This window comes from Hemicordylus capensis, chromosome 5 (assembly GCF_027244095.1).
Source record: "Hemicordylus capensis ecotype Gifberg chromosome 5, rHemCap1.1.pri, whole genome shotgun sequence".
In the NCBI taxonomy this organism is placed as follows: Eukaryota; Metazoa; Chordata; class Lepidosauria; order Squamata; family Cordylidae; genus Hemicordylus; species Hemicordylus capensis.
The window spans coordinates 132,025,886-132,048,278 of NC_069661.1; the positions used below are offsets into that span (position 1 = coordinate 132,025,886).

At 43.5% G+C, this 22,393-nt stretch overlaps 1 protein-coding gene across 9 annotated transcripts in view; it reads left to right on the plus strand.

The window, feature by feature from the left end:
* Window positions 1–22,393, plus strand: part of LOC128328250 (protein mono-ADP-ribosyltransferase PARP12-like) — a 52,429-nt gene that overhangs the window by 23,743 nt on the left and 6,293 nt on the right. For 5 of the 9 annotated variants that reach the window (XM_053258047.1, XM_053258052.1, XM_053258049.1 and 2 more), the window contains exons 4-14: window positions 283–420; window positions 1,508–1,636; window positions 2,509–2,637; window positions 3,506–3,634; window positions 4,509–4,637; window positions 6,020–6,118; window positions 14,781–14,904; window positions 16,525–16,693; window positions 18,344–18,464; window positions 18,825–18,918; window positions 20,213–20,300. In XM_053258047.1, the coding sequence (XP_053114022.1) occupies window positions 283–420; window positions 1,508–1,636; window positions 2,509–2,637; window positions 3,506–3,634; window positions 4,509–4,637; window positions 6,020–6,118; window positions 14,781–14,904; window positions 16,525–16,693; window positions 18,344–18,464; window positions 18,825–18,918; window positions 20,213–20,300 (1,349 nt within the window). The remainder of the gene's footprint in view (window positions 1–282; window positions 421–1,507; window positions 1,637–2,508; window positions 2,638–3,505; window positions 3,635–4,508; window positions 4,638–6,019; window positions 6,119–14,780; window positions 14,905–16,524; window positions 16,694–18,343; window positions 18,465–18,824; window positions 18,919–20,212; window positions 20,301–22,393) is intronic. The other 4 variants (XM_053258045.1, XM_053258044.1, XM_053258046.1 and 1 more) reach the window with 4 other exon arrangements.

The window sequence follows — 22,393 nt, forward strand, 5'->3', positions numbered from 1 at the left end:
AATTACAAGAGTCACTAATTGCTCCACTCTGAGCCCTATACCCTGGCTGTTCTGTAGCTTCCTGTGTCACTTTCTGGCCTAAATTTGGAAATTTATACTAAGGTTGCATAATTCTGTACTGCAATTTGTAAGATTAGACAAGATATGTTAAAGTTGGTTATTATAATTAGGGTTGGTTGTGGACTAGTGGATATTTTTATTTCATGTTATTTCATGTTAATTTTAATTTATGTTAAATAAGACCCTTTTACTTTGTTTTTCTGGTCATGTACCGAAATAAAGCTGCTGCTAATATTACTACTTCAAACACCAGACATGCAGCAAATGGAAACAGAGGGCAATCAAATGCCGGGGATCGGAGAGAATACATCCAGCCAGCTGCGAATATGTTCTCTTTTATGGGCTCAGGGCTTCGCCAAGGTGAGCCAATATGCCTTTTAGCACAGAGGTCAGGTGGCTAAAGAAGCATTCTTTCTCTCCCTTTTGAATCCGATTGTCAGGCTGAATTTGAGCCAGGCACATCTAGGGCCATCCAGCTACAGAGCAGGCAGCCTGGGATCAAGTGCTGGATCAGGCAGACCAGGAACAGATGGGTCAGAGGTAGGAAGTGTAGCTGGCGGCAGAGTGGAGGGGCTGGGGGGTACTTAATGAGACAAGCAGGGATGAGGTGAAAGGCAGGGCAGTGTGTATTGTTCCAGATGAGTTGCTCAGACTGAGGGACCTGCGCCTGGAGCCAGCTATTATACAGCCAGCTAGGCGCATATTGGGTCCTTGGCTCACCTGGACAGAAGGGGAACAGGTACTGGCTCTGGCCATTGTATGGGGGTGTGTGGAACTGCAGTGTGCAAAGATGTAGCCGATGACTGCTTCAGTCTGGATAATGCCTTGCTTGGTGCTGGGAGTAAGGCGCCAGAGCCCTGCTGCTAGGTCTGCAGTTTGAGACTGACAGAGGTTCAAGTACTTCTTTCTTTTAGCAGGTTCCTCAAACCTCAGACTACATATGTTTAAATTTCTCTTCACTCCCTGCAAAAGCCCTGTCCGTTTATAGCTATATTGGGCATCCAGTTACAGTGTAGGCAGACGTAGTCATGGCAGGTTGGAACTGAGTACAGGATCAGGCAGACAAGGATCAGACGGGCCGGAGGAAGGAAGTCTTGTCGAAGGTATACAAGCAGTGAATGAGGCAAGCATAGTGAAGCAGACCAGTCTGTGTTTCTGTTCCAGATGAGTTGTGTTTCTCAGGTGGAGGAACCTGGGGCTGAGGTGACTGTTGTTACTGAGATATCTAGGCCTTTATTGGGTCCTTGGCTCACCTGGACAGAAGAGGAATGGTACTAGATCTGATGGACGTGTGTGTGTGTCTAACTGCAGTGCACAAAGATGTAGCCGATGACTGCTTAAGTCTGGGTAATGCCTTGCTTGGTGCAGGGAGTAAGGTGCCAGAGCCCTGCTGCTAGGTCCGCAGTTTGAATTTGGCAGAGCTTCAAGCACTTCTCCTTTCTTTTAGCAGGTTCCTCAAACCTCAGACCTGCGGCAAGTGGAGATGGAGTCCCGACCAGTCCTGGAGATAGGAGAAATGACCTCTATACATCCACTTCTCTTAAGCCTGCTCTTGCGGACCTGGGACTTGACCAAAGTGAGCCAATATATTGTATAGCATAGACCCCAAATGGATCTAAGTGAGAACGTAGTTATTTAAAATATATATATACCCCACCAACATTCCAAATAACTGGAGGTAGCTGTATCCCTATGGAATTTGCATGCATGTGCGGACAATCACGGATTTTTTTCTGTAAACACACACAAAGATGTTCATACCTAGGCAAGTCAATGCTGACACTATTGAGGTGACTATCAATATTTACTGGTGTATCTTTTAGGCATGCACACAATGGCTGACCTTCTCTGCAGCTTTAGGAAGGCAGAGTGCGTAAACTAGCTGCCCTGAGGGCTTGTCTCACAGGGCAGCGTGTAGGGAAGGGCATAGGGATAGGCACAGTGTTTTTATTTCTCTTCACTCCCTGCAAAAGCCCTGTCCGTTTATAGATATATTGGGCATCCAGTTACAGTGTAGGCAGACGTAGTCATGGCAGGTTGGAACTGAGTACAGGATCAGGCAGACAAGGATCAGACGGGCCGGAGGAAGGAAGTCTTGTCGAAGGTATACAAGCAGTGAATGAGGCAAGCATAGTGAAGCAGACCAGTCTGTGTTTCTGTTCCAGATGAGTTGTGTTTCTCAGGTGGAGGAACCTGGGGCTGAGGTGACTGTTGTTACTGAGATATCTAGGCCTTTATTGGGTCCTTGGCTCACCTGGACAGAAGAGGAATGGTACTAGATCTGATGGACGTGTGTGTGTGTCTAACTACAGCGCACAAAGATGTAGCCGATGACTGCTTAAGTCTGGGTAATGCCTTGCTTGGTGCAGGGAGTAAGGTGCCAGAGCCCTGCTGCTAGGTCCGCAGTTTGAATTTGGCAGAGCTTCAAGCACTTCTCCTTTCTTTTAGCAGGTTCCTCAAACCTCAGACCTGCGGCAAGTGGAGATGGAGTCCCAACCAGTCCTGGAGATAGGAGAAATGACCTCTATACATCCACTTCTCTTAAGCCTGCTCTTGCGGACCTGGGACTTGACCAAAGTGAGCCAATATATTGTATAGCATAGACCCCAAATGAATCTAAGTGAGAACGTACTTATTTAAAATATATATATACCCCACCAACATTCTAAATAACTGGAGGTAGCTGTATCCCTATGGAATTTGCATGCATGTGCGGACAATCACGGATTTGTTTGAAAACACACACAAAGATGTTCATACCTAGGCAAGTCAATGCTGACACTATTGAGGTGACTATCAATATTTACTGGTGTATCTTTTAGGCATGCACACAATAGCTGACCTTCTCTGCAGCTTTAGGAAGGCAGAGTGGGTAAACTAGCTGCCCTGAGGGCTTGTCTCACAGGGCAGTGTGTTGGGAAGGGCATAGGGATAGGCACAGTGTTTTTATTTCTCTTCACTCCCTGCAAAAGCCCTGTCCGTTTATAGATATATTGGGCATCCAGTTACAGTGTAGGCAGACGTAGTCATGGCAGGTTGGAATTGAGTACAGGATCAGGCAGACAAGGATCAGACGGGCCGGAGGAAGGAAGTCTTGTCGAAGGTATACAAGCAGTGAATGAGGCAAGCATAGTGAAGCAGACCAGTCTGTGTTTCTGTTCCAGATGTTGTGTTTCTCAGGTGGAGGAACCTGGGGCTGAGGTGACTGTTGTTACTGAGATATCTAGGCCTTTATTGGGTCCTTGGCTCACCTGGACAGAAGAGGAATGGTACTAGATCTGATGGACGTGTGTGTGTGTCTAACTGCAGTGCACAAAGATGTAGCCGATGACTGCTTAAGTCTGGGTAATGCCTTGCTTGGTGCAGGGAGTAAGGTGCCAGAGCCCTGCTGCTAGGTCCGCAGTTTGAATTTGGCAGAGCTTCAAGCACTTCTCCTTTCTTTTAGCAGGTTCCTCAAACCTCAGACCTGCGGCAAGTGGAGATGGAGTCCCAACCAGTCCTGGAGATAGGAGAAATGACCTCTATACATCCACTTCTCTTAAGCCTGCTCTTGCGGACCTGGGACTTGACCAAAGTGAGCCAATATATTGTATAGCATAGACCCCAAATGGATCTAAGTGAGAACATACTTATTTAAAATATATATATACCCCACCTACATTCCAAAGAACTTGAGGCAGCTGTATCCCCATGGAATTTGCAAACAATTTGACAATCACAGATTGTAAATGCACAAAAGGATATGTATCCTTCTGATTTTCATACCTAGGCAAGTCAATGCTGACACTATTGAGGTGACTATCAATATTTACTGGTGTATCTTTTAGCTTTCAGGCATGCACACAATGGCTGACCTTCTCTGCAGCTTTAGGAAGGCAGAGTGGGTAAACTAGCTGCCCTGAGGGCTTGTCTCACAGGGCAGCGTGTAGGGAAGGGCATAGGGATAGGCACAGTGTTTTTATTTCTCTTCACTCCCTGCAAAAGCCCTGTCTGTTTATAGATATATTGGGCATCCAATTGCAGTGTAGGCAGACGTAGTCATGGCAGGTTGGAATTGAGTACAGGATCAGACGGGCCGGAGGAAGGAAGTCTTGTCGAAGGTATAGAAGCAGTGAATGAGGCAAGCAGAGTGAAGCAGACCAGTCTGTGGTGGTGTTCCAGATGAGTTGTGTTGCTCAGGAGGAGGAACCTGGGCCTCAGGTGACTGTTGTTAACAGAGCCATCTAGGCCTTTATTGCGTCCTTGGCTCACTTGGGCAGAAGAGGAACAGGTCCTGGATCTGATGGACATGTGTGTGCGTGTCTAACTGCAGTGCACAAAGATGTAGCGAAGAACTGCTTCAGTCTAGGTAATGCCTTTCTTGGTGCTGGGAGTAAGACGCCAGAGCCCTGCTGGTAGGCCTGCAGTTTGAGATTGGCAGAGCTTCAAGCACTTCTCCTTACTTTTAGCCGGTTTCTCAAACCTCAGACGTGCAGCAAGTAGAGAGGGGGTCCAAACAAGTGCTGGAGATTGGACAAACTACTTAAATACACCCACTTTTCTCAAGACTGCTCTTGCGGACCTGGGACTTGACCAAGGTGAGCAATATGTTGCTTAGCATAGAACCCAAATGGGTCTAAGCCAAAACACATTTATTTATTGATTTGAGAATATCTACCCCGCCAGCTTTCTAAGGACCTTGAGACAGATGTATACCCTTTGCCAGTTTTCTGTGCTCCAGTGGCCTTCAACTTTTCTAGGACCAGGGCTGAGATTTGACTGCAACGTGGGAACCCACTTCTAATTTTGTAGTGATCATCATATAGTGATTTATTACAATATATGCAGGATTGTCCAGTGTTTGGAGACTGTGGATATTTGCATGCATGTGCTGACAATCCTAGATGAAGTTTGTAAAGGGACAAAAAATATGCATCATTCCAATTTTCATATATAGGCAAGTCAGTGCTGACATTGTTGAAAACTGACATTGTTGAAAACTATCAATATTGGACAGATTGTTAAATCTTAATTGACAGCAGCTGACTTGAGGATGACCAGGGAGAGTTGCTAGCTCCCCAGTGCCCTGCATTCCTCTACCCTCCCCTCAGCACAGATGGAGAAACTACTTGGGACTGAGGATTTGGAGGAGGGGTGGCTGCTCTTAAGTGGCGGCTGCGGGGCGGGAGCATTGCTCCTAGTCTTTCCTCCTCGCAGCCTGTGATTCGGGAACAGTGAGTCATTCAGCAGTACATAAAAGCAAGAGGAGTGGGGGCAGGCGGACTGAGATAGCAACAGCAAAATCCAAAAACGGTGAGGGTGAGGGTGCATTACCCACCCTCACAGCTAACTCTTTTGACCATTTGCATAGCATTCTTCTAAGATAGAACACAATTTGTGGAGGGGGGAAAGAGTGAGCTCTTAAAAGAGAAATAGCTTAGTTCTTGCTTTGAAGTGTGCTAGCAGGTGGACTTTAACCCAAAATGGTTAAATGTGCAGCAGCATGTGGTTTATTTGGTTAAGAGGCTATCGAAAGGGACATTTGATTTAATTCTCTGGTTTGTAGTTACTCAGCTGTGGGTTTGCACTTCTATATCTGCAGGTCACCATCTGGCTGACAAGGTGCAGCAAGTTATTGTAACTGGCTCTGCTCCCTGAGCTACCAATTTTTTAGTCACTCCAGTTGGTGGAGCCTAGGTTTCTACTTGATTTTAAGACCATTCACCACCTCTGCTGTGGACTATGCCTTGTGGCATAATTTAGGGCCGATCCCTTGCAATTCTAACTTTCCTTGGCCTCAATCTGAACCAGGGAACTGGAAATACAACTTAATAGTTGTATTACAGAGACAGATTATATGTACAGACACAGGTTTTGGGCAGAACATAAATACGTTAAATAAAATAAATAAGTCATGATATGGCTTTTTTTGGGTATGGGATACTAAGATTGTATCTTGATTTTTTTCTGACATTTTCAGGTGTAAAAGCAGCTTCTACTAAACTTCCTCAGAATACGGAGCAAAAGAAAATTGATGAGATATGCGTGTACTATGTCTGGCGATTCTGCAAAAATAAAAGTAAGTCTTCTCAATAGAGGAATACAGGGCAGAATTTTCATCTAAACCAGGGATTCTCAACCTATGGTCTTCCAGATGGTGCAGAACTACAACTCCCATCTTCCCTGGCCACAATAAATTGTAGCTGAGAATGATTGGAGTTGTCATTCAACAACATTACAGCTTAGGAACCTCTGATCTAAGCTATACTCAGCCTTAGTAATTTCTTAGCACATTTTAGCTGCTTAACTATCCCCAGGTTTGAGAGGGTCCTTCGTACTGTGTCCTCCATGGTGTCCTCACTCAATGTTCATGATGCCGCTTACCTACCTTGTGGGGTGTGTGTGTGTTTTGGCACTGGAAGAACTGAAAGGAGCACAACAGAATCATACTCTGTTGTTAGTTCCTCCCTCCACAAATGGGAGCTTTCTCTGAAGCCTTTGCATCATTGCAGGAGCCTTTGGGGGCAATCTTACATAGGTACATAGGAAGCTGCCATATTCTGAGTCAGACCATAGGTCCATCTTGCTCAGTATTGTCTACACAGACTGGCAGCGGCTTCTCCAAGGTTGCAGGCAGGAATCTCTCTCCGCCCTATCTTGAAGATGCCAGGGAGGGAACTTGGAACCTTCTGCTCTTCCCAGAGCGGCTCCATCCCCTAAGGGGAACATCTTACAGTGCTCACACTTTTGGTCTCCCTTTCATATGCAACCAGGGCAGACCCTGCTTAGCTAAGGGGACAAGTCATGCTTGCTACCACAAGACCAGCTCTCTTCCCTATTCTGTTTGTGAATGGGATGGAGAGATGACAACAGGGCCTCTCTTCATGCCCTTCACACATTAAGGTGGTGATGGCCCAGTTCTTCTAATCGCTGCCATATAAAGGGCACTGATGTGGCTTCATATGGCAAATTGATGATCTGAGATCCCTGAATTCTTGACAGCTGCTCGTCACTGCTGACTTCTGCTGCTGGCCCCACTCAACATAGTGCTCTCCTTGAGCATAGCTGGGAGGCTACAGCTAGTGGAGAACTCATTGCTTTATCTCCTGATGGGGCTGAGATGCAGGAAATGTGTATCTCCAGACTTAAATCGGTTGTCGTGACGATCTGTTTGCTATGGAGCCCAATTTGAGGTGCTGGTGTTTCCATTTCAAGCCTCTCAGTGTGTTCAAAGAAACCTTAATTCAAATCCTTGTTCAGCCATGAAACTCACTGGGTGACTCTGGGCCAGTCACCTGTCTCTTAGCCTAACCCCCTCACAGAATTTTTGAGGAGAGCATGGCTTGTTCCCCTAGCTAAGCAGGGTCTGCCCTGGTTGCATCTGAATGGGAGACTTGATGTGTGAGCACTGCAAGATATTCCCCTCAGGGGATGGAGCTGCTCTGGGAAGAGCATCTAGGCTCCAAGTTCCCTCCCTGGCATCTCCAAGATGAACTCTTGCCTGCAACCTTGGAGACACCACTGCCGGTCTGTGTAGACAATACTGAGTTAGATAGACCAGTAGTCTGACTCAGTATACAGCAGCTTACTATGTTACTAAGCACGTACATTGCTCTGGGCTTCTTGGAGGATGAGCGGGATATAAATGTATAAAGAAATACAATGGCCTGGGTCTGGCATATCTTCTGGAACGCCTGCTCTTGTATTTCTTTCTCTGTTCCCTGTTCAGGAAGGAGAAGTTTTGCACAGGATTCCATTTGCTCAACTAAAATCTGTAAGGGCCAGGAGAATTCCACTCACCACGTGGAATTCCTGACCCCTTGGCCACCTCCTTAACAGTGTTTGTTGGCAAGTGAAGATTTTTTTTTTTGGAAGGCTTTTGTGGGCAGTTAATAGTGAGGACATTGCTCATTTTACCCAGCTGCGTGGCACAGTTAGCTGTTTCTGCTGTTTTTACTACCTGTTGCATGTATTGCTGGGGCTATGTTTATATATTGCATTAAGTTCTGCTGTGGCAGATGGTTGCCACTGCTGTTTTGATGAGATGTTAGGGGGTTTCGTGTAATTTATATTTTTATTGTATTTGATTGTGGTGGCATGTATGGATAATGGGTTTCAATACGGCATGTTGCTTCACATGCTTTTAGGAGAGAGGTGACTGATAAATAATAGAAATAGCTGAGAACACTTTGGTTACTGGAGGTGGTTTCTGAAAATGGAACTTCTCTTTAGAAGAAGGACTGCACAACTTCAACCCTCTAGTTCAGTGGATCTTAATGTGAGGTCTGCCAGATGTTGCAGAACTACAAGTCCCAGCATCCCCAGCCACAATTTATTGTGCCTGGAGATCCTGGGAGTTGTAGTTCTGCAACATCTGGTGGGCCCCACGTTAAGAACCATGCTCTAGCTGTTTTGGATTACCATTCCCATCATCCCCAGCCACAGTGACCAGTAGTGAGGGATGATGAGAGTTGCAGTCCAGCATCTTTAGGAAGGCTTGATGTTGTGGCATTTTTGAAGCTGGCAGTTCAAAATCAGAATGTGATGCCGGGTTGTGATGTTTACTTTGTAATAGAGAACAGACTCCAGTACAGATGAGCATAATGATGCAAAGGACAGAGAGTTGAGTAGTGGGCACTCTTTCGCTTCTCACTGTGATGAAATTCAGGTTTTGAAATGCAGATCTCCATCATCAAGAATATCTGACACTCTCACTTCACCTGCAGTGCTTTTAATGGGCACATTACTTCCTCTTGCCATTGAATGAGTGCAATCTCTTTATCTCTTGTTATGGAAGGGATAGAGCCATCAATGTAGTCTATAATCACTCTTTCACAGATAACTGGTCCAGACTAGATCCACCTTTAGTCATGTAAGACCACACCTATTTAGTAGGAGGGACGTCAGGTTTAGAGAGAGAACCTTAAATCCAGATTGGACTGAACCCATCCAAGCTACACCAGGCCACCTTATTGCATCCAATAGCTATTTATTGGGAACGTTGTTTCAATCTGTAATTACTATAAATATAGTAGGGAAGAGCCTCACAAAGCCTAGAACTACTGAATGCTTTGGTTTTTAGTATATTAAAATGCTGGTGGTAATTAATTTAGTTAGTTAGGTGTTTGTCTAGATCTGGGTTCTGTAGAGTCTGGTTGTACAGTGACACTGTGTCCCATGCCAGACTGCTCTAGGGTATGTTGAAGCAGTGTCTGGTCAGTGACTCTACTGGGTGTAGCCTACCTTGAAGGAGTGGCATGCTCCTAAGCAATCTCTCTACTGAGGATAGATCCCAGGAAAATGTAATTAAAGCCCCCAGTCTGTTACAACTTGTTTGCTTCAGCCTTGTAGGGATTTTCAGTAGACATAGGAGTGTGTAGCTGTGCTTTTGTAGAAGCAAGCTAGGGAGGCTTTACAAAAGTTGGGTCTCTATTATTTTAGGCCACGGATGAATATAATAGGCCTGTATGCCTCTAATAGGCCTATGTGACTGGGAATTCTCCCCCCACCCCAAATGTAAACGGTTGGTACTGTTGCTGTGAACATGCCAGTTTAGATGCATGGGTAATGTCAAACATTGGTCAATGCTAAGTGTGTTGCATCTGGCTTGGAATCAATAATGTACTGCTTTTCTGGACATATTGGAATAAATACTTTGATTTTATCAGGAAACTCAAGACTAGTTTGTCAGCCAGGCAGATATGGTTATTGACTGTGGAACAACAACAACTCAAAAACCTTAATGCCGTTTAACAGAAAAGCAACAAGAACTAAAGCAAAAATGACTTGAGCACATGAACCAAACAACTACCAGGGTTTGACTTTCAGCCCTAAAAGCAGTTGCCAAAAAACAACTTGCTCAGGCATTAAAAGATGTCAATGCTGCACTTGCAGAAATAACAACCAACAATTTGCAAAAAACAAACCAACTAATGTACAGTGCAGCAACAAAAACAACATAAGAGCTCAGAAATAAGATCAGTGGACCTGTCCCCCCCCCCCCCCAAAGTAGTACATTGCCTAAATGGAAGATTAGATTAGAAAATAAAATCTCCAGGCTTAGATCAGATGCTAGTAAATTGAAAGATATGAAAGACAAGAAGCTGACGAATGAAAACACCAAACAGTATCTGATACAAAAATACTATCTAGAGTCAAGGAAAATTAGAGAAGTCCTGGAAATAATAAAGCAGCAAATAACAGCAGTGTCAAAGATTAGCAGATACAAAGCCAGAATTACACAACACAGGCAGAATCTCCAATTCCAGTCGAATCAGAGATGTTTCTACCAAAGCATAGAAGGAGAAACTGCAAGAAACCTAGAAACACCAAATAAAGAAGAAACAGTGCGATTCTGGGGAAAATTATGGGACAATCCAATAGATTATAATAAAAAAGCAGGCTGGGTAAAAGAGGTCGAAAAATATAACCAACAAATGCAAGATCTAATAATAACACCAGAATTAATAAGTGAAAAAGCAAAGCAAATTAAAAATTGGACTGCACTGCACCAGGCAACGATGAACTGCATGGCTTTTGGCTTAAACACTTAACAAGCCTTCATAAAAAACTATCAAAACACTTCAATCACGTTTTGCAAGGAGGTGATATTGAACTAGCAAAGCTCATCTCATAATGGAAGCCCCAGCAAAAAGTGCAGTTCCAAGTAATTATAGACCGATAACCTGCCTGCCAACCATGTTCAAATTATTAACTGGAATAATAGCAGATGAAGTAATGCAACACTTATTAACTAATAAGCAGCTTCCAGTTGAACCAAAAGGAAATTGCCTGAACACCAGGGGCACAAAAAACCAGCTGCTGATTGACAAAATGATTTTAGAAAATTGCAAGAGAAGAAAAACCAATCTAAGTGTTGCATGGATTGACTACAAGAAAGCCTTCGACTCATTGCCTCACACATGGATACTAAAATGTTTAGAAACAACTGGTTTTAGCAAAAACATTCAGATATTTATTAAAAAAGCAATGAGCATGTGGAGTACACAGTTAAGAATCAATGGTGAGACACTTGGACAGGCTGGCATTAGAAGAAGTATTTTCCAAGGGGACTCACTATCCCCTCTGTTGTTTTGTAATCGCCATGACTCCACTTTCACAAATACTAAACAGAACAGGCCTCGGATACCAAACATCTAAAACATCAAGTAAAATCAACCATCTGCTGTACATGGACAATCTGAAGTTGTATGGAAAGTCCCAGTCAGAAATCGAATCACTGCTAAACACTGTCCGTATATTCAGTAGCGATATAGCAATGGAGTTTGAACTAGACAAGTGTGCTGCATTAATAATGAACAGAGGAAAAATAAGAAAAACAGAAGGAATAGAAGTGCCAAATGGAAGCAACATCAAGAACCTGGAAGAGAAAGAATATTACCAATACTTGGACGTTCTCCAGGCTGATAACATTGCACACACTGAAGTTAAAAGAAAGATTGGAAGTGAATACATCAGGAGAGTTAGAAAAATTCTAAAGTCCAAACTGAATGGCGGGAACACCATACAAGCCATAAACACCTGAGCTACACCTATTATCAGATACACTGCAGGAATACTAGACTAGACCCAGGAAGAGCTAGAGATGCTAGATCGTAAGACCAGGAAAATAATGACCATCCATCACGCTCTGCACCCCTGCAGTGATGTAGATAGGCTATACCTCCCTCGCAGCTCCGGTGGAAGAGGAATGCTGCAAGTCCATCAAACAGTAGAGGAGGAGAAAAGAGGCCTTGAAGAATATATCAAGGACAGTGAAGAAGATGCACTTCAGATGGTCAGTAATGAGAAACTATTAAACACCAATAAGACAAAGCAGGCCTACAAGAAAGAACAAATCAAGAACCGAGCAGAAAAATAAGCCACTGCATGGTCAATATTTGCACAATATAATTGGAAAATCAGACATCACCAAGACCTGGCAATGGCTTAAGAATGGCAACTTGAAGAAAGAAACAGAGGGTTTAATACTGCCTGCACAAGAACAAGCACTAAGAACAAATGCAATAAGAGCAAAAGTAGAAAAATCCACAACAAACAGCAAGTGCCGCCTTTGTAAAGAAGCAGATGAAACAGTGGACCACCTAATCAGCTGTTGTAAAAAGATCACACAGACTGACTACAAACAAAGGCATGACAGGGTAGCAGGGATGATACACTGGAACCTGTAGCCAAAAATTGGTGGGACCATAGAATCGAAAAAGTTGTAGAAAATGAAGATGCAAAAATATTATGGGACTTCCGACTACAAACAAACATCTGCCACACAATACACCCGATATAACTGTAGTTGAGAAGAAAGAAAAACAAGTTAAAATAATCGACATAGCACTACCAGGGCATAGCAGAAAAAGAAAAAGAAACAGAAAAAAATCACAAAATACAAAGATCTACAAATTGAAATTGAAAAGCTGTGGCAGAAGATCAAAATAATCCCACTAGTAATTGGTGCCCTTTGTGTAATTCCAAAACACCTTGAAGAGCACCTCAACACCATAGGGGCCACAGAAATCACCATCAGCCAATTACAAAAAGCAACTTTACTGGGAACAGCCTATATTCTGTGACGATATCTATAATAATAACAGCAACAACATTGATAATAAAATTCAGCCATCCCAGGCCCTTGGGAAGGACTCGATGTCTGGATAAAACAAACCAGTCTCTAACACCTGTTTGACTGTGTAAACAATTAATAATACTAATACTAATACTAATAATAATAGAACTGCCCAATGGAAGCAAGATCAAGAACCTGGAAGAGAAAGAACATCACGAATACTTGGGCATTCTCCAGGCTGATAACATTGCACACACTGAAGTTAAAAGAAAAATTGGAAGTGAATACATCAGGAGAGTGAGAAAAATCCTAAAGTCCAAACTAAATAGCGGGAACACCATACAAGCCATAAACACCTGGGCTATACCTGTTATCAGATACAGTGCAGGTATAATAGAGTGGACCCAGGCAGAGCTAGAGACGCTGGATCGTAAGACCAGGAAAATTATGACCATCAATCATGCTCTGCACCCCCACAGTGATGTAGATAGGCTATACATCCCTCACAGCTCAGGTGGAAGAGGAATGCTGCAAGTCCATCAAACTGTAGAGGAGGAGAAAAGAGGCCTTGAAGAATATATCAAGGACAGTGAAGAAGATGCACTTCAAATGGTCAATAACGAGAAACTATTCAACACCAATGAAACAAAGCAGGCCTACAAGAAAGAACAAGTCAAGAACCGAGCAGAAAAATGGAAAAATAAGCCACTGCATGGTCAATATTTGCACAATATAAGTGGAAAATCAGACATCACCAAGACCTGGCAATGGCTTAAGAATGGAAACTCGAAGAAAGAAACAGAGGGTTTAATACTGGCTGCACAAGAACAGGCACTAAGAACAAATGCAGTAAACAAGAAATAATAATAATAATAATAATCTAAAAAGAAACATAAGATATACACCAGCAATAGTGACTGGGGGTGGATAGGGCCTGTTAGATGCCATGACATGTCTACACCTATGAAGATTAGAATAGTTCAGACAATGGTTTTCCCCGTAACTCTATGGATGTGAAAGCTGGACTTTGAAGAAGCAAGATAGAAAAAGCATTGACGTTTTTGAACTTTGGTGCTGGAGAAGACTTTTGAGGATACCATGGACAGCCAGGAAAACAAACAAATGGATCATAGAACAAATCAATCCAGAATTTTCACTCGAGGCACAAATGACCAGGCTCAAACTCTCATACTTTGTACATATTATGCCCAGCTCCCTTGAGAAGTCCATAATGCTGGGGAAAGTTGTAGGAAAGAGAAGATGATGACCAGCAGCAAGGTGGCTGGACTCGATTATGACAGCAATGAATGCACCACTGAGAGACCTTAAAGGCCAAGTTGAAGACAGATCATCCTGGAGAGAATCTGTCTATGTGGTCACTAAGAGTCGACCCTGACTTGATGGCACTTAATCAATCAATCAATCAATCAATCAAACATTGATGTGCCATCCTTAAATGCCAAAACATTTTATATGTGATTGACGCCTTTATAGTTGGATGCATTGACACATTTGCAGTGTTCAGGATATAGATGACAGACATAAGTTTTTGATCAAAGATCTTTAACTGTATAAGAAGACCAGCCATGAAAAGTAGACAGCTTGCTCTGGGGCTTGCTCATGATCTTTCCTGCTAGGCAGCTGGCATGATCCAGCAACAGACCTAGTCCTTACTGTTGACTGTCTCAGCAAGGAGGACTCAGGGTAAAGACTAACTTGTTTGTCCATCATGTTCTGGACATGCACTCTGAGATCCATCTGAATCCGCAGCCCATGCATCCGAACTCCAGCCACAAACACAGCTACTGCCAGCCTTCACCAAGCCTCAGCAAGACTTGGTAATCTGGGTGCCTCTTCCCTCAATATTCACAGTGCCGCTCTCTCCTTTCCTCTTCCATCCTCACTTGGTCCTGCCTCCTCTCTTTTCTCCTTCTCCATTATTCTCCCCTCTTCTTCACAAGGTTAAATATTGCTAATCCTGTTTCTTGCGCCTTCCGCCATGAACTTGAAGGAGCTTGAGAGCCCCTAGAGTACAATGTGCTTAAGTACACAGAGTACAAGGTGACTTTGGCGCACAACACAATTAACTCCTCCCCGCATCAACTTGCCAATTGGTTCCAACAAGCTGTGAGCCTTTCCCTTTTATTTGTTCTCTTCGCAGATAACTGCAACATGATCCATTATGAATTGCCTTATCGATGGCAAAAACATACTGGAGCTGAATGGAAAGACTTTGCCAATATGGAGGTTATTGAAAAAGCCTATTGTGACCCTAATAGTATCAGGTATAACGCTGATCTTGTCCTCTCTGTGAAACATTCTGATGAAAATGTTGATTGCTTTCATAGCTACCAGGCCTTGCTTTCTTTTGGGAAATGACTTGCCTAGTGAGCAAAAGGTTGCTGATTTGAATCCCCGCTGGTATGTTTCCCAGACTATGGGAAACACCTATATCGGGCAGCAGTGATATAGGAAAGTGCCGAAAGGCATCATCTCACACTGTGTGAGAGATGTGAGAGATGTCAATGGTAAACTCTTCCTGTGTTCTCCCAAAGAAAACCACATGGCTCTGTGGTTGCCAGGTGTCGACACTGACTCGAGGACCTTTTGGAAAAAGCCAAAGATGCCTTTTGGAAAAGCCAAAGATGTTGCAATGGCATGACATGGCTTTGATATTCTAAAGATATAAAATCAAAAAGGCCAAATGAAGTGTGATTTCTTATCATTCTCTCCAGTAGCAGTCCTGAATTTGAAAGTAAAATGGACCCAACCCGGAATAAGGTAGTGGTTTCTACCCTAGCTATACAGAAGTATAAGTATTTGTAAATTAAAATAAAATTTTAACCCTCCTCCCCACACCTGCCACCAAGTCCTGGAGAGTCCTCTATTCACACTGAATGCAAAGGACAGAAACATCTGTCTTAGCTGCCATTTTTGTGTGTGTGGAGGGCATGCACAGCTGGATTTTTCCATTGTTTTCTATGGATAACTTTCACTTCTGGCCTGCAGGGAGCATTGGGCAGACTGCAATTAAGTCTATATGGCTGAAGAAGGTTGAAACATGGGATTTCAAGATGTCGATAGGGGAGGAAAATTTGGGGAACAAGCAGGAATTGGCCTACTTGAGTCCTTTAACTGCTTAATAGTATCCCGGAGATGAACATTAGGGTTGGGGGGAAAGTACACTGTGACGTTACTATGTCTTCCCAATGATATACTACCCCCATTTCCCACCAGCAAAATCACCCAGATTCAGGGCTGGCAGTCAGCCTGATCCTAAGCTCTTTTGCACTATGTAGTGTATCAGTGGAAGGTGCCAGATAGGAAATGGTTCCTGTTCCAGGCTTGCTGGAGTCCTGAGCAGAAGCACTCATGCTGGAGTCTGGGAATACACTGCAAGATCTTGTATCCAACTTGAGTGGATATGTCTCCTTCATAGATAGACACACAATACAAAAACATTAGCAATTGGAAAGATTATGGCAGGTTAGGGCAAACACGATGGCATTTGTCATTCCAGTTTAAAGCAGGCATTGAGCATTTGCATTACTGGGCTCTCCCAACTTTGAAAATCATTGTTGACATACTGCATAGTGGCAGTTTGAGCACTTCTCACTCTGCTGCATTTGTGTAAACGCTGCAGAACATGGCAATTCTGTTCTGTGTTAAAGTTGCACCAGTGCAGTTGCATGATGCCCATTATTTCTATAGTATATTATAGTGATACACAGGTTTGGAAGACCACTAATTTCCTGATTAGAAAGGGAAGGTTGTGCAGCACATGTTTAGTTGATACACATTTCCAGTTGAATTTTCTCCCTCCACCACTACTCACTCTCTCTCTCTCTCTCTCTCTCTCTCTCTCTCTCTCTCTCTCTCTCTCTCTCTCTCCCCCCCCCCCATAGTGTTGTGGATGCAAACATCAACTTCAAGACCATGCTTTCCTACATTCACCCAGTTCGACGCCTGTCTACGCCATCATCTGTCACCAAACCTGCAAAATTTGTAATGACAACAAAGTGGCTTTGGTACTGGAAGAATGATGTCGGCCAGTGGATTGAATTTGGAAAACAGGTCAGTATGCAGTGTGTTAGTTTCTGGTGCCCCCGAGAATGCCTGCTGCAGGGATGTCTGGGCCTGTTTTCTGGGGAGAAATCTCAACCCCAACAAGAGTCTCAGACCCTTGCACACTCCCACCCTCCTCACCATGGAAACAAAGTCACATATGATCCAGGTTATACTATCTTTCTTTTAACATCCATAACAGAACCACTTGTGCGTCTGACACTGTGGAAATTGTGTCAAATAAGTCTACATTGAAAAACACTTGTGTCAAAAAAAAAATGAGGCCATTTGAGGATCTTCTTTAACCCTTCTGCTCATTTGATATTGCAACTGACCCCCAAAGAGTACAAGGATATGTCCTACTTTCCCCCTGACTTATGCCACTTCACCCTTCACATGTTCACCTAAAATATAGCAGCAGAAGTTGTCATTCTCTTTAGGGTGTGTGCCCCGCCCTTTTGACTGTAAGACTGATCTATGCCAGGTGATAGAGAATGCTATAAATTTATGCAGTCTGCTTAGCCTCCACTTTTAGAAAGGCTAGGGGATTTCATTCTGCTCTAGAATATAACTTTGGCATGACTTTTCAAGACGGGGAGAAACGGAGGAGTAGGGGAACTTTCTGGTGCAATGTCTAAACAATAGTTTGAAACTCATTTTATACTGGATAAACTGAAGGTGAAAATAGTGACAAATGTTTTCATACAGTTTCTGCCTTGTGATCTCCCCTCGTCCACACACACACTCTTAGTCTCACATAATGGTACAGTCCAGGGAGGATTGGAGGTGGCTTACAATATTGTAGGATTTCAAATTATTTCACAGAGGAACCTGGGGATTAAGGGATGGAGCACTGGATGGGGTATAAGGGTTTTCTGTTGGGGGGACGACGTTTGATTTCTAGTGTATTCTAGAGTTAGACAATATCACTCTTGGCAAAATAGTGGAAAACCTTTTTTAAAAAACAAGTCATTGACTTTGCTGCTAACATTAAAAGCTGGGGGTGGGGAATTTAAGTCCCATTAAATTCAGTGGAATAAGTTTAAATCTTTTCTAGGTTGGCTAAGAGAGCACAGATCAATTTAAGACTCTTGCTGGCATGGATTAGGAAGTTACATTTTGAATAGCCACATTCCATCACAGATTTAAGCACACCTCAGTCAATTTGTTTCAAATTTATTTATTTGATTTTTATACCGCCCTTCCAGAATGGCTCAGGGCGGTTAAATGGCTTAAATGGTGGTTAAATGGCTTAAGCATGCTTACATCTTCATTGGACTACAGCCAGCCAGCACGATTCCTTTGCTTGCTGAGTTAGTGTGGTGCAGTGGTTAGGGTTGGACTTGGACCTGGGTTTGAATCCCTGCTTAGCTCACAAAGTGGCCTTGGGAAGCCATCCGCTCTCACCCTAGCCTTCGTCACAGGTTGTTGTGAATTAAAAGTAAATTCCTCACATATACCACCCTGAATTCTTTGGCTCCAAGAAATTCTCACCCTACTTTTATCCCCACTTGTTATACTGCTTATGTCCAGGTGGGTCAACTGGTTCTGAAGTTATGGATCCAATGCTTTATTTAGGATCATGTTCATTATGATCCTAAATAATGAGCAAGCATTTCATGAGCTTGCATGCTGCTCTTTCACATTTTGCCTCTCTAGGATGGACAGACCCAAGCCTCTTTAAGTTCGGATGATCTGGAGAATTTATTCCTAGCAGATCCAAATGGTGGTAGTATCCAGTTCAAAGCAGGCTCCCAGCAATACGAGATTAACTTTAAAGGTACTCTGTGTAAATGTATTAATTTTCCTTCTGAAAAATCAGTTCAAATGTACATTTAATAAAAATAAAAATACATTTTCTTTTATTTAAATGAACCTTTAAGATTTATGGGAATGCCTTCATAGGTGTACCATTGTACCACTACAGCAAGGAAGCTGTAGTGGCCCACCAAAATGGTCTTAACAGCTGCCCCTGAAGTCTTGAATTATCTTTGTGGTGGAAGATCCTTTTTATTCAACTTGGCTTTTGTTGGTCAAAGAGCAATGCCAGTTTCAGCAACCCCTTTCTGAAAATATAAGGAGGAGATTGGTTTGTGCCCCTCTAATATGCTGTTTTAAAACATGTACCTTCTTTTTCAAGACATGACCCAGAGAAATCTGCATTTTCTGACTCTGAGGGAGATCCGGAGGCGCCCCAAGTTTGTTTCTTCTGATGATGTAAAGAAAAAGAAAGGGTATAAACGCGTTTTGTATTTTAAGCGTCTGTTGATGAAGAAACTCCATTTCCTGTTAGCTTATTGTTGTTAGCTACCCTGGGAGGAGATAATCCTGAAGGGTAAGGGATACATGTTTTAAATAGCATAAATATCCAGGCTTGTAGTTTGCTGATCACCCTAGTCAAGTTGAAGCTGGCTATCGGGATGTTTTGCTTGTGATTCCCACGTACCACAGTGAGTGGTTGTGCCATGAGCAGTTACCAGCCACAGTCCCAGAAGATGATTGCTTAGGTTCTCACTGTGGGTCAGAGAGAAAGATGGAGATTCTGCATGAGTGGGGGAGGATTCTGAAGCAGACGGAGTCTTCCTTACTACTTCTGATGCTAAACGTGCAGCCAAGGAAGAGGTGTGTGAACCCTTGTGTGGGGAGGAGGCATAGACTTCCATGGTGGAATAGGCAGAGCTTTCCTTTTATCTAGAAGGCTCCTGCCTCCACTGATACTCGTTGGTTACCACTGCATTTTAAAAAAAATCATTGTTCAGGTATGTTCCTGTGCCATTGACAGTGCCCGACACAGAAATTCAGTACATATCATTTCCCCCTGCCGTGTACATGAAGCGGGGGTGGGGGAGGTCTCCTACTGCATATTGACTGCTAATGTCAAAGGAGTGGCATGCAGCAGTCTGCACACACTTGACTGCAAGATCTCCATGGATTCACCAACCAAAAAGCAGGTGGCTGATGAAGGTTTGGGCAGGGAGGCTTTGTCAGGCAAAGGTAGACAGGTAGGAGTTACGCAGAAGGCAGGCACACATGAAGGTCAACAACAGGCTGACTGAAAGCCTAGCAGATTGTTAGTCCAGTGAGCGCAGAGGGATACTCAGGTGCCATCTGTCAGTGACATGTTCCTTGGACTGAAGGAAAGGAGCAGAACTGGAAGCCTTGTAGCAGGTAGTGGGGCTCTATTGACTCCATGGTTCTTCATCTGGTTTCCAAACCCAGGAGTCAGTCAGTCGGTCAATATCATATGAAACTACCTTATCAGAGTTGGGCTGTTGGTCCCATCTAGCTGAGTGTTGTCTACACTGACTGACAGAGTAGGAATTTCTCGCAGCCCTTCCTGGAGATGCCAGAGGTTGAATTTGGAACTTTCTCCACATAAATTGTGGTATTCACAGCTATGTTTGCCCTGCAAAGTTCTAATAATCTGAGGCAAAGAGGTGTGGGGGCGGGCAGAGTGTGCAGATATTCGGAAAGAAGCCATGGTTGAACACGTGCTGACTCTTGATTTTTTCTTCTGCATGTAAACAGCCACGTGGATCATGCTGCACCATCTACTCAAGAATCAAATCATCCTAAGGAGTGGGATAAATATGCACTACCCGACATTGGGTACAAGGTAATGGGTTTACCTATGATTGTTCCAGTGGTGAAACTTTTCCTAAGCTGACTCTTGCATGCTTCTTGATCAGAGGGACTTGAGTTTCCATCCGTGTATGGCAGTGAGGCTTTCGCATCTTATTCTGAGACACAGACAGTAGATAGCCAGTGTGGTGTGGCGGATAGGGCTTTGATCACCTTCAAATCCTGTTAGCATAAAGCTCACTGGTAATCTTGAACCAGCTATTATTTCTCAGTCTAACCTACCTCACAGGGTTGTTTTGAGGATAAAATGGGGCAGAGCAACCTATACTACCCTGAGATCCTTGGAGGAGGGACAGGATCAGAATGTTGTAGTAATAATACAAATAAAAAGCTTACTCTTTGTCAGTTTTCTGGACTGGTTAATTGAGGGCTGTCTGCACTAGTCTTGGATAGAAGATAGAAATTAATACCCGGAGTACATTTCAGTGTACACTTGGTCGGGGTAGTGATGGTGAGGGATGCATTTAACAAAGGGAAGGAAAATATATCTCCAGCACTAAATGGAAACGTGGTAATGAAGCCCAGAAGGGGCTTTATGATGGGCTGTAGACTAGGAACGGGCAAACTAATTGCTATAAGTGATCAATTCAGTGAAAAACAAGTGGCAAAATGATGCTTTCTCCCTGACCTCATGGTGGGGTGGATAAAATTAATTAATCTTTGGAGTGAGCTGCTGCATGCATACTGCTTGGTACATAGAGGACAAGCTGACATGGTCGGCGCCTGGCAACTACATAGTTCTTTCCTTTTGTGGTCGCAAGAAAGCTATAATTTCTGGGTACACCATTGTTCTGGGAATCTACTCCTAGTTGTGAGAGTTAACAAGCAATAACAATAAAATGAGCTCCTTAAGAGCCATCACACGTTACATATTTTACATGTAGGATGTTCTAGATTGTCTGATGATATACTGCCCAAAACTTATGTCTCTGGGCATATCATAAAGTGTGAATGTCATGAACATGCTTTCAGACAAGTATATCTCCTATGTAGATCTGTCAGGAAATGTTTGGTTGCATGTTGAGCTCATGCAGGGGAAAAGCAGTGGCAAACTAGATTGGTATGGAATGACCAGGGGTCTTTGTATTTTTGGCTTGGCTTTGCAGGCAGCCCTTTTTGTAGGTCTCTACTGACCCCTCCCTTCTCTTGAAATGTGTAGATGAGCTAGTGGAGAAAAGGTCTCTCATTTTGCAAGGGGGCTTTCTGAGAAGATAAGAAGCAGCAGGAATCTCTCTCATTGCTTCTGACAACTGGTGTGAAAACAGAGGCACTTGTGCCAGGTGTTGAGGAACGTGGGAAGCAGTGTGAGAGAGTAATGCAGCTGCTGCGTCACCCTCTCTCTTTTTCTCTTTCTGGAGAAAGAGAGAGGAGGCTCTTTCTCTGAGTCCTGTGTGCATGCCAGAGCACCCAGACAGGATGTCATTGGTCTTTTGTGTCTGCCATAGTGAAAGATCCTCCACTCTTGAGTCCTCTGCTGTGCGTTGAACTTTGTGGAGGGGAGCTCTCTCCTCCTGGGATCTCCGTGGTCCCAGACCATTCTCCGAAGCAGATAATGCTATCCAGTTACTGAAGCTAGTCTAGGTTTGGTCACAGCTTGGATGGGAGACATCTGGGAAATGCACTCTACATGCTCCACATGCACTGCCTTAAGTTTCATAATGGAAGAAAGGTGGACTATAAATGTGATAAATAAAAAACAAACATGTGGGAGTGATGTTTGGTGCTGATGGTGTAATGACCAGGTTTATGGGTGCCTTGGAAATGGACCTTGGAAAGCTGTAGAAGTAAAGTGTGCCTTAATGAAAATATTTCTATATATATGGTCTTGGGTCTCATCTAGGTCTATAAAATAAGAATCAATCATGAATAAAGACATGTGTGTGGCATGTAAACTAGGAATGTTAGTTGGCACCATGTGTAGGGAAACTGTGACAAGGAAGAGGAGGAGGAGGATAGGGCTGGGCTGGAATGCAGTCCCCAAACAAGGCAGCTGCAGCACAACTGCATTCATCCCCAAATAGTAGTGATAGCCTCTCTACCTCTAAAGTGAAAATTCAGGAAGGTTTT